This window comes from Limanda limanda, chromosome 19 (genome assembly GCF_963576545.1).
Source record: "Limanda limanda chromosome 19, fLimLim1.1, whole genome shotgun sequence".
NCBI classification, from domain to species: Eukaryota; Metazoa; Chordata; class Actinopteri; order Pleuronectiformes; family Pleuronectidae; genus Limanda; species Limanda limanda.
Window position 1 is genome coordinate 4,847,550 of NC_083654.1, and position 13,149 is coordinate 4,860,698.

Below are 13,149 nucleotides of genomic sequence, written 5' to 3' on the forward strand. Positions count from 1 at the left end.
CTTTCTGTTGTACAAAAGACCCTATTGTGTCAATGTAAACAGGTTTTGTAGATATATTTTGTAAATTTGTATAAAAGTGAAGAAATTTAGAATACTAAGGTACACCATATTTCTATTGGATTGACACAACCTGTAAATAACCCCAACAGAGGCCACTACCAATATGATTATAATACCTATTATTAATTCCACTCCTTTATCATTGAAGACCATTCATCACTCTGTAAAAGTAGTTTTTGACCTTCTGATGGTGCAACAGGAAAAGGCGGAGGATCACCAGACCCATTGTGTCCGCTGAACAAATTTCATGTTGAACCATTCAACAGTCATTGAGATATTTCAGTCTGTACCGATTTCAGTCTGTACCTAAGTTGTGGGATCACCCACACTCTGCCATTGCCTTCCTTAGAGCCATGCTGCACGGATGCATATCTAATAAAAACAATTTGCTCGACAAAAACAAATTACAGCTTTGTTTACAAAAACATTAACAGGGAATTACTGAGATCTGTGATTCGTGGAGGAAAATGGAGAAGATTCACATTAGCAAGAGATAAAAAAAATATGACATTTTCTCTGCAATTATTATAAATCGTAGGTTTTGTCCCACATGAACAGGTTTCAAACTTATCTTCATGACCGGTCTTGTCTGCCACACCAGTTGGAAGCAGCCTTTTTGTGAGTGTATGTGAAATATTTTTCTACCCATTACACCCAATTCAGATTAAAACAGTTCCATAGAGGAGACAATTCAATTAACAACGCTTGGCCCTCAACAGGGCTCGACATGCGGAGAAGAGCCTGAGGGGGATGAGTTTTTTTTTCTTTTTTTTTTCATTGCAGCAACAGTCAGCAAGGAGCCACTACGCTCAGAATGGATTATTGTATCTGGAGGATTTAACATAAATAATGCCGCCCCATGTGCATTGTACATGTCTTGGTCCTCACACCCAAAGGAATTAAGCTTCCGTGTAAACACAAACAAACACAGTTACACAAGCATAAAGTTTTGGATTTAGCATGAAAATGAAGTTCTGCTACTTTGCTTCGCCTCGTGTTTCCACATTGGCAACACTCCATCTGCTCTGAAAGATGATGCGTTACCTCATTTATGACTTGAGAATTACATCATGTTTAATTCTTCTCCAATGGGATTAGCAGCAGGTACGACACAGACCTCAATGCATCTAATGAGTTATCTGAAATAAGATTTGGCTGCGATCATAGTCACCACCAAGACTGATGGGGCTGCCAAGACTGGATCATGGGGTAGTAACATATCTGTGATTTAGTTTGGTAACAATTAGACCCAGAGTAATTTGATAGGGATGCATCTAGTACAAACCAAGGCTTTAAAAGAGGTGGATTATGGAAGACAAAGAAACTGTACACCCTTGCTTTACAATGACAAAAACCATCAAGAGGTAACCCACGGCGGATCTCTTTTGTCTGAACAGGAGAGAAGAGACTGCCTCCAGCTGAACACAAGTTTTGGCCCGTGGCGATGCTGCTCAGAGGAAACAGAGCGCGAGTGAGCCCTAAGCAGCGATAAATGAAGGCGACAAATGTGAGCAAGAAACATCTCTTTGTCATTTCATTGATGAATACCAGAAGCTATTTGTTAGCACCCGATGGAGAACACTTGTCCTGGGATGGCTATGTGTTCCCATAATACAGAGCAGCTCATTCAGCCTCTAATTTGCAGCGATGTGGTTAGATTTATCATCTGGCAGATGCTGGGGGTCTTGTTTTTTTCTTCCCACCACTCAGATACACAGGTGCAGGTGTTGGGGGATGCAGTTTACAACTGTGACAATGATGGGAAACAGCTGGTCCAGGAGTCATTCTCCACGACCTCCGCGCATTTGAATTGCAACCTCTGAATAAACCTGTCAGATGTGGTTAGGTATGGGCCGCCAGGGCAATTTTCCAACATGGGCCATCTCCCCTCTGCTTCTATCTGCTAAATATGCGATGCTGATGCTGGCGTCCCGGGGGGAACTTGCCTTGACAGTGCTGCAGGAGACTCTCTTGGCGGATGCACAAAGGCTCTGACGCTAAGCCTAATATATTCGTCTCTGGCAGCTGTTGATATTAGAGCCAGGTTTCCCACAAGGCTGGGCAGGTGAGCCACAAAACTAATGACTACAATAACAACATCACACTTTATGCTAACACTCGATGTGTCCAGACACACGCCTCAATAGGACTGGCTGTGCAGTGTTCCATGTTTGAAGTCAGGCTCATATCTTACTACTCATGCATATATTTAGCTGAAAGGGGCATTTAAGGGGCCATTTCACTCAAATGAGAGGAACCATCATATTTTCTTTTATTAAGACGTATGTAGTGATGTAGATCAGTGGTTTACAAATTGTATCTACCCAAGGCACACCTGTATTCTTATTCATAACCCTTGATATCATCCAGAATTTCGGTGCACTACCCAATTTTTCACTGCGCCTTTTGACACCGCAGTAATTCAACTATTATAACTTTTCTTGACCACTCCCAGAGGCTTTGGTAATTTATTTACTAGGGCTTGATTCGATTCCATTCGATTTGTTCAATTGATTTAGTAAAACCTCTTGAAAATATAAAGGTAGGCCCTTCACAATGATCAATGTTGGTATGTGTGTGTGTGTGCACGACTGCACGCGCTTGTCATATTTTCAATGTGATTAAATACATGTCTTCTAAACTCTTGAGTTTACTGTTATGCCGAGATGATTTTCAAATAATAAGATCATTTCATCATTGTGACAAGTATGAGCTTGTCATGTTATACAAAAATACCTTTCTCCTTATTGCAATATACTCTTCAGCATGTCATAACATAACATGCTTAGTGTTATAACAAGATAACTCCTTCCAAGACAAACCTTTTTAAGGTTCAATTGAAGAATATTGCAAATTTTTTGATTTCAATGAAAAACACAATATGTCATTTTACTTGGCGCACAGTAGCAGCAGAAGAGCTGCTAGTGCTCTGGCCATAGCTTACATCTGCTAACATCACTGTAGCCAATTTGCATGTGTCTAACAAACGCTGACATTTTGTCACAACTATCAGACGTTTGGGGTCGATGCGTTTAACTGAAAAAGTTGGCGACCTTCTATCCTCCTACTCCAGTCCATGTTTGCATTTTACCATGATGAAACTGCCGGGCTGCCGACAACAATTGCTCTGATAAATGTTTGTGAAGAAATTATCAAGATCTAAAGTTTATTGTAAAAAAAAAAAAAAAAAAAAGGCTTAATTTAAAATTCACATCTGTCAGACAACCACAACACTGACGCAATCATAAAGAGGATATGATGTCATTGATGCGTGACGTAATGAACTGGATCATTATCTTGACTAAGATTAGGATCTGAAAAGTGCTGGGAGGACTTGGGATAATATAACTAGACATCTGTAATATAGGTGTAGTGATGACACAACATTTTAAATGTAGAAAAGTTACATATTTTAAATTTAAGTTCTACTTAATGTGCGGGTTGACAGTGAAGGATATTGTGCCACTCCACTAAGAGCATTATCAAATGCATGTGGCTGTCGTGAAGAATGAGTGTGTCACTCTGGAGGTAGCATCATTTGTTATGGATCAGATGAAGCAGCATTGACGGCTCCATGGATACAAGTGACGCCAGCTGCATCCATACTTGTAGGCTGTGAGGCATTTGTTAAAGTGTCGATACCCTCAGTTTATCATTGAGAAATGACGCTTCCTTCAGGGTCTGACTCATTCTTCACAATATCATCCAACTAGTCTCAACCTGCATGAAGTTAAACTTAAATTGTGTAAATTTGGATGCTTTCATTTCTGATGTTACCTTTACCTTGAGATCTGGCTCTTGTATACAAGCTGATTACAGTAAAACAATACAACCACATGAAAGTTACCGTGTACATAAATTACACAACAAATAGGTCAAGGACATGAACAAAAGGAATCCATTCAAAGAAAACATATTCACTGTTCTATGTCAGTCAGAAGGGATTTCAATTAATTAAAAGGGATTAGCTTTATGGATTTAGGGATTAGCTAAATGAGCCATATCCTGAATTTATCCGCACACATTTATTCATTCACTCAACTTTTACGTCATGACAATATTGGCTAAGTTATAACTTAAAACGTTTCACGTTACAACAAGATGAATAGTGTATTGTTAGGTCTGCTCAGGAGGTTATGTTTCCGCCTCTGTCCGTTCAATGGTTGGTTTTCATTTTTGTTTGTTTATGAACAAAATTGCACAAAGTCATTTTTTAGGGAGCTTGGTGGAATAGGATTGCAGGGCACAACCATGTTTGCAGTGTTTGTCAGTGTCTAAACCAAATGAATGGGACAATCTATGTTTAGAGCTCTCTTCTCTACTGCTCAGGGACAGAGGGGGTTTTGTGTTGGCCTGAATATAAGACAACAGACATTTAAGACTTTTTTTTCTGTGTGGAAGTTTAAAAAGTTGGGCATGTCTTATATTTAGACAACACAAGTGTGTCACTTCATTACACAGCGCATTCTTTTGAATGGAGAGCATATGAGTGTAACTACTGTCATTTACATTGTTGCATTATGGGTTATTTAAAGCCTAGTTATGTGGCTAGCCGAGTGAGCTTCTTCAAGTCTGTCTCTACTGTGTTTCTACCAAATAAATAAACGTTTAATGTGTCTGTTAGGGATGTTTGACCTTCAGGAGTCTATAAAGACTGCTGTAACACATTCTGTTGAAATATATTCATGACCAGTGAAAACAAGTTCTAAGCGTCATCCCAGATCTTACTGTCAAACAACCAAGAATTAGGTCTGTCACAGACTGAGTTCAACAAGACTGAAAAACTGTCAGACAAAATGATAATGTGAAAGTAAATAATGTTTGTGGAAATCTCATCCAAAAACTTAAGGTAAAACGTGGTTTTGTTTACATATCTCAACGGTGAATTGCACTTGAACCCATTTGCATACAGATGTTCATACTCACATATTCACCATACGTGTCCTGGACAATGGGAGGAGCTAGTCTGTATCCAGCAGCTGGTGGTGCACCTCTGGCTCTCTGCACCCCCCTCCCTCTGGAGGAGGGGGCGCGGCTGAGTGGGGCTCCTCTGGGTGCTGCTCCTCTGGGCACAGCAGCATGCAGGGAGGGAACTCCTCCTCGAGTCCTGACACAAGACACAAACATCAGGTTTAGATGAAAGAGCAGATATGCATTTTCATAAATATATTTCTTTGGAGCGAGATAGTCATGTATTCACAGACTGGATGTATTAGATAACATCTGAAAGACTCTCTTCTTACAAAACATGTTGAAACGATGACATTAAAAGGATATTATTACAGAGATACTATAATATATCATCAATGCGTGATGTCCAGCGCACTCCACGTCTTTATTATGAGCTGCAGTTACTTATATTTGTAGTCGAGCTGTCCTCTCTGCCTCCACTCCAGCAAATGATTTCCTACATTGGCTAGAACGACTTGATGAATTTGATACATTCAGCGTCGGGTTAGATGTGTAGGTGGAGAGAGAGGAACAGCGAGGGTGGAGGGCAAGTTTCTCCAGTCGAGAAAAAAGTGAGTCACATCCATTTCTCAAACCCATTTCTTGTGTCTGAATTGCTTTCTTGTCTATTAAAGAAAATGGACGTGTTTCTATCAGTTCAGTGAAGGATGCGTCGTGCAGTGTGTTACTGAATGTATCTTCCGTCTTGAAGTAAACCAAAAACCCCACAAAACGCACATTATTTTAATGTAAAACCTGCTTTAGATATCGAAGGGCAAATTTCTGGGTCTTACCTTTAACATTGAGTTAAACAAGTATGTCTCTCTGCAGAGAAACAGCCACAGTGAGATATTGATCTCTACAGTCATCTAGATGAATTAACACTGAACCCATGAGTCGATCCTGCTCTGTAATCAAAATGGAAGCAGAGTCAAGCTCCTCTGTTGGAAATGAAAGGCAGTCTGACCTTGTGGTTTGGTGAAACCTTGTTTGGGATTTTACCGCCGACTGAGCTTTCCTTTAAAAGCGGTTAACTGATCTGAAACAGCAGCAGAAAACCACCAAGGTTGCTCTCCAGGTCATTCTCACATTCTGTGCTCTCGTTTCAGCGGTGCTGCACACTGCAGAGGTGGATCATCACAGATTTGGGGCAGAAGTACAAAAAAAAAAAACACTGACTGATATCTCAAATTTTCGGACTAACGAGGACAGCGATAGATGTTTACTTGATAGAAATTGGGCCGCCCTCAAGCGCAGAATAAAAAAAAAACTGTTGAGTACTAAGAGTTTATTTAAGAGCGTCTCCTCCAGCAGCAGTTCAAGTCAAAGGAAAAATAAGAGAGGAATATGTGACGGCGACAAAGTCGAGCAGTTGGCGCTGATCAAAATCAAGCACATGTGAGTTCCACCATGTATAAAATATTGCTTGCTACTTCCTGTGCAGCAGCCTGTGGGACTTTTGTCTTATCACCCCCAAATTAGGCATGGTTAATGCTAATTACAGAGTAATTTAAAGCATGGGCAATTATATTCTGACTCAGAGCAATACAAACACCACATCTCGGTGACCTTGTTTATCTCGAAATGTGATGAAAGAAGTGTGTTTTCTTTTATAAACACAGAATAAACAAACAGTTCTTTTTTTGCAGTGCAGCGTTGACTCAAGGTATACTTTGACCCACAATCCAAGGTCATGCAGATGGAGACACTAAATGTACCATTGGTGTGAATGTGAGTGTGATGTCTTTGTATGTTGGCCTTGTGATATGCTGGAAACCTAGGTGTCATCTGCCTTTCACCCAATTTGGATGGATGGGACCAATGGATCAGGATGTAGTGCCTGAAGTCAGCTGTGAGATGAGGAGTTTCAGGCAAAAAGAACATTTCAGACTCGAAGACTACCAGCTGTGTGACTGGGCTGAGCTGGGCACTTGTGTAAAGCATGAAATCAGACTTTGGTTAGTAAGTTTGTTAAAGCACAATGAGGCTGTTTAGTTGCACCAGCTGTTATCCACTGCAACTTTAAAACCTGTCGCCAAATCAACCAGGATTGAATATACAAGTTTCACAATTCGATTTTCTATACGATTTCATTTTGTATAAAGGATTTGATTTTACAACGACCATAAATTGTCTTAGTCTGTCCCATTTAACATAAGGTGTCTAAAAGTGCAACTTTTCAACCAAACGACAAACGGCACTTTTACTGTAGCACATCTGACACCAGTTTGCCTCTGTCTGACTCTAAAGACAGCCTGACCAAGAGGATACATTGTTTCAACAGCAGAGGACAGTTGATTACGCTGTTGTTTTGAATTATGGCTGCAAGGAGAGTTTTATGGTTTTTCAAGCACACTGCCATTAACAACATGTCGAATCATGCAGAGGATGCATGATGACGGGAACAGTAAACAGAAAGGGAAGACGAGTTGTTCAGCTTTACAATGTTTACACGTCAACCTTACTGCTGAATAAAACAGCTTTATCTTATTTTCTCACCTAGTGTTCAAACTGCACCCCAAGGAGACGACACCCTGCAGTAATTGGGTAATTTGACACTCTATCCTGATTTGTGTACAGGTAAGTTAAAAAAACAAGTCAAATACCCAACACCGTAAGCATAATGCATATTCATTGTAGGGTTTAGCTCAGGTTTGCAAGTGAGCACTCACATGTTTATGTTACTTCACCACTTGATGGTGAGCGTGCTCGGCGACTTTCCTGCTTGGGACCCACACCATAGCTATTTTTTCTTGCTAATGTGCCATGCTAGCTGTCCATGCAATGCTTGAGGGACACTCATAGGAAATAATCTCCACAATGAAATGAATAAACCAGATATGTAACTTTTACGAACAGTTTTTACAACTAGATGAACATGCAGAATCTGTAGGCTAGGAAAAAAAATTGGGGGGCTGGAAGACTTCTGATTTCAGTTCCTAGTTTAACCAATCACGTTTGAGCAAGCTGCAGGTTCAGTGCGCGGGAGAGCAAAAGAGAGCAAAAGTCATTGGCTATTGGCTTTTTTAATTATTTACAATTCAATGCAGGTTGTCCTAACCCTAACGAACAAAGGGTGTGATATTTGCTTTTTACACAGGAAGAAGTTAAATGTTGGCCTTCGCCCCCTGAGGCTAATTTGTTCAGAATCAGAATCAGAATCAGAAGTTATTTATTTATTACAGGCAGTAGCCGATTGGCTCTGACAATGCTCCCCCTGTTACTTTTAAAGTGACAGGCAGCACGTGTATTTGCAACAATGTGCCTGGATTGGCTTTGCTGCAACTTGAAAAGTTTAGCTTTAACTTCCGCTGCTTGCCGTGCCAGTGAAGCAAAGCAACAAACTCATAGCCCATTATTGTGTTATACAGGATGATAGGGAAGGAGTGAGTAAATAAACGGAAATGATACAATGGTTGTGACAGTGATCTTTGAAAGAAAAGAGAAGATTTAATGTGTTTCTTAATTGAGCTTTCATTTGTGACTGCTCAGTCCAGGGGAAACTGGACTCACTGGTATTAGATGTATAACCTGTCACGTTGTCTTCACTCTGGGGAACAGGAAACATGCCGCTACGTTCATTAAATAACATCCATTTGCAAAGTCGCACAGAGCAACTTTAAAGAGATATGCGACACGTTTTGGTTTGTAGTTTCATGCCAATCATCGATATTTTCTCCTCCTCTTTGTAATTCCTGCTGAGGTCTGTACACAGTCAGTAGAGTTAGGCATATCAGGGCTCATTTTCCCTGCCTTCAGAGGAAGCTGTTTTTGCTGCCATTCATTCTTGGAGAATATGAGAAACAACTTCTACAGAGAGGGAGCGATAACACCTCCCGTTAAACAGGAAGTCTTTGTCTAGTCTCTTTGAGGTTTGATTTGTTCTGTATCAGTTTGTGCTTGTGCATTGTGATTTACTGTGCTCGCAGTCAATCAACACCAACAAGTCTTTGGGTGTCGTGTGTCAGTGCCTCCAGAAATGGCTCACTTCACTCTTGCAAAAACAGTTTCTCCCCGGATGGGAATCCCAGTTGCTTCACCATTGTTCTTATTTTAAGGGCCATTGATATAAAGTTATCCCATCATCAATCAATGCAAAGTATCAGTAAACAAATAAGATATACCCTGAACTAAATCTGGTTCTTAATATTTGTTTGTGTTGTTTTTGTCTTATTTTTTTGTTTGGGACTAAACAATCACATGACATCTGTGCATCCTGTCATCATTGTTTTGGGTTGCATCCAACGATACTTGGTTTTGAAATGGTTTGTAGACTGGTGTGTATCTGATGGTGACATGTTGTCAACTTGCTGGCACATCTCTCTGTTTGAACCAGTTCATTTTCGTTAATTCCAATATCATTATGTCATTACTACCAGCTTCAAACACAGTACTTGACACTAATTCAAATGCACGAAAAGAACATTGACGTTGAGAAATGCAAGTGATCCTGCGATACACTTATTTTTCAATCATATCTCAACTTCCTGTGACTTTTCAAAAGTCTTTTTTTGATCCACTTGGTCCGTGGCATGGTCCTAGAAACGTTTCACCCTTAATATGTTGGTCCAGATTAAAGAACCAAGAGAGTCTGAAGGTCTGGACCAAAAAAGGTAGATGTGAATGTGTCCAATTACTGTGTTATGAAATCCTACAGGATGCATCACTGCTGCCCTGTATTATGATTTTTTGTTCCTGTAATGATTTGAAAGTGTTCAACTCAGTATTGTAATGATACACCTTCTGTTTCTCCACCTGCTGCAGACTCAGGGCTGGGGCTTCGACCATGCCTTCACCATTCATATTTATTTGCACTTAATTGCATCTCTTTATTTAATTACTAACAAAGTCATAGAGATTGTCATTTTATAATTTTGTCAGGATTATATAATTGTTTTGCCTTTGGAGTTTATCTAAGTAAATGTTGTGGAATCAAGATCCCAGGGTTATCTTTTTATTTTTTCTAATCTATCACATTCCACACTCTGACCTGCGCCTGTGAGCTGCGTTCACTTGCAGCCGGCTCCTGCGGTGCCGTCCCAGGACCAGCACGGGAGCCGACTGCGTAATGAGCTGCTGCCTTCGTAAATCAGGAGCCAACACATTACAACCGCTGCCAACATTTGCGCTGACACATTTAGTAAATCTGGCCCAAATTGTTTAGTCATTTGAACAGAAAACCAGACTCATATGCATACAGAGAAAGAAAAATTGAAAGGTCTCTATCAAGAAATAAAACCTAAAAAACATAGTAAACTTTAATGTGACAAGAGTGTGTTTTATTATAAAAAACGGCACAAGGGAGAAGAATTTATCACTCGTATTATTGTAGCAGACACAGGCACTCGTAAATGTGCTCTAACTCTAAATGACACCATTAACTCTGGAATTGCAACAGGACACCGTACACATCCATTTACGGAGCAAAAAAACACTGCCTTCCCTGTCGCTGCCTAACTGTAAATAATACGTGGTCCCCAGCTGAGCCAAAGTGTGTGCCCAACACATGCATATACGTCCACACACAAACACACACATGGTTACCTGGGAGGCCCCGGAACAGGTGTCCCTCTTCCACGGACGGCTGCCTTGCCCCTCACCGCTGGCACCTTGGCATCCTCCGAGCCACCATTCAGGTACGTGAGCTCCTGCAGCTGGGCCTGTCTGATCTCATCATTGTAATCCTGCACACACAGAAGCAACATGTTCACACACACACACACAATAACACACCAGCAGCAGTTACTCCATATTAAATTACGTACTTTATCTCCAAGGCTACAGCCCCGGGAGTATCTAATTAATGTACTTTACAGTACTGCCGTGACCGCTGTTCCTGAGGCAGCTAAACATTTCAGATCTCCCGCTGATAAATCTTCGGGATCCGATTTGCCTTTATCTTCTCACACAGTAGTTTTTTTGCCCCCCCCCACAAAATTTCAACACATAGATAATTAACATGTAAATAGGTCTTTAATCTTAGAAACGATTGATATGATTGTCATGTGTCTATCGATAAATATGTTTTACGGCAACGGTGAGAAGAGGTTACATGGAGTGGGAGGGGGCGGCGGTGGGGGATAGATAATTAATGATGAGATGTAAGTCGTCATAGCTCTGAGCGTTGGAGAGATCATCCATAATGAATGGAGGAAGAGTAAATAAGCTCCATGCTGTCTGTCGCTGCCAACCAGGGTTTGGCCGATAGAGGACAAAATCCCCTCCTGTGCTCTTTTTATTTTGTGTTATATCCACGGTTTTTAACCCAAATCACACACTCTCACAAACACAAACCCACGCACACACACACTCAGATACACACACCGACAGAATTCCAGTGTAAGTTACAGACAGAGAGTGAGTAAAAGAGCAGGCTGTCTCTGCTGTTTCTCTCTGGATTCACTGTGAACAGGCTGAGAATTAGTTTGCCTTGTCCAAAGAGCAGCAGCAAAGCAAAGAGGTTCAGGAGGAGGAAGAAGACGGACAACCTAAGGAAAATGTCTGTGTGTGTGTGTGTGTGTGTGCGGGCGGCGTGGAGAGACAAGGGAACGCACTGGTATGAGAAACTTCTTGATCTCCTCCAGAGCGTGACCCATCCTGGCGTAGGCCTCAGATGGGGGGGCGAACACCTCGATGAGAACGTGCAGGTCTTCATTCAGGTGGTGATATTTGGCCTCGCCGCTCTGCCGTAGCTCCTCTTCCTGATGGAATAAGAACATAAAAAAGTCATACTTGTGAGTTGGCTGTCAGAGTCCATGATATTTATCTTTTTTTTTTGTCTTTATTTCATGCAAAGGATTTACTGCAGAAAATGTATCCATAATGGTAACATAATGAGGTTTGATGCTTCCGTTCTACGAAAAGACAAACGGAAAATGTTTGTGTGGGTTGTTGTAAACTTGTTTTTCCTGCGCACAGGAAATCCCGGCAATCTTTTCAGCTGCAGGTGTCAAATGTAACCGATTGCCTCTGTCCTCACACAGCTGCCTGTCTTCATAACAAATGTACAGATGAACAATGTGCTCTCATGCACTTCATCATAATATCTCCTCTCTTTGTTGCACTGTTTCTTATATTTATAATGCAGCAACTCTGGAAAGACAAGATTATATTTTATGGCACGGGATATTTGCATGTTTTGAAACTAGCATTGGCTCGTTAAAAGAAAGTCAGGCATGTTTTATTAGGTTTGGATTTTATTTCACTCTGTACATGGTCTAAGAAGTTATTGGAGTGTAAATAATATTTGCTGCATGGTCAATTATCTGTCATAGTGCAATGGGAAATCATACCATTCATGATTTGTCCAGACTTTATTTCTTACAAATCACAATCTTGTTGTCTGTGACAGTACAAGATAAATAACTAAATAAGAGTTGTTGTACAGTCAGTTTCATCAACAGACCAGAAGGGAAATCATTATACCAGTATACCACAACCAAGGCCCAACATGAAAACCCATTTAAATTCACTAGATTCCGATATTTATTTTGATCTGCACCAAATTGCTCACTCTCATAAAAATCAGTCCCTTAAACAGGCCTTTTTTCCCATGAATTATTTAAAATGTTGTTTAACATCATATCTCACAATGTTAAAGATAGTCATACAAAAAATCCTAATCCTGGATCTGCCCTCTGCACGAATTCAAATGGGTTTTTTCTTGATCCATAACAAATCCTTCCACCTAGTGTCATGGTAACCCATTCGTAATACCGCTCACTTACATTCAGACAGACACAAAAACACAGATGACAATATGAAAACGTAACCTCCTCGGCACTGTAATCTTACCAAAGTGGATCCAATCGTGGACACCCTGTTCCAGTAAGAGGAGATCATCCTGTACTAAGCCTGAGTGATTTGCTTTGCCACCTATATTGTTCCTAGTAGCTGTTGAGGTTAACTTTATTATAGAGATCTTCACATGGCAATCAACCTGTATTGGGGCCTTTCTAGGCAAATATTATTGGATCAGTTTCAGCCAAAACAGAGCGTTTCATATTTTTTTTGCAATGTTCAGCTAGTTTTTAGGGATGTTCACCATCTTGAGTCTGTTAGTGTGCAAACATTAGCACACTGGCATTGTAGCTATAAGGCTAATAGGAATCCCCTCGGCTCTTGTCAGGAAACAATTAA

The 13,149-nt window shown here is 40.6% G+C and overlaps 1 protein-coding gene across 1 annotated transcript in view; it reads right to left on the minus strand.

The window, feature by feature from the left end:
- Window positions 1–13,149, minus strand: part of khdrbs3 (KH domain containing, RNA binding, signal transduction associated 3) — a 101,560-nt gene that overhangs the window by 23,690 nt on the left and 64,721 nt on the right. Inside the window, exons 4-6 of the mRNA XM_061093292.1 lie at window positions 11,565–11,711; window positions 10,555–10,694; window positions 4,987–5,167 (exon numbers count right to left, since the gene is read on the minus strand). Of these exons, the coding sequence (XP_060949275.1) occupies window positions 4,987–5,167; window positions 10,555–10,694; window positions 11,565–11,711 (468 nt within the window). The remainder of the gene's footprint in view (window positions 1–4,986; window positions 5,168–10,554; window positions 10,695–11,564; window positions 11,712–13,149) is intronic.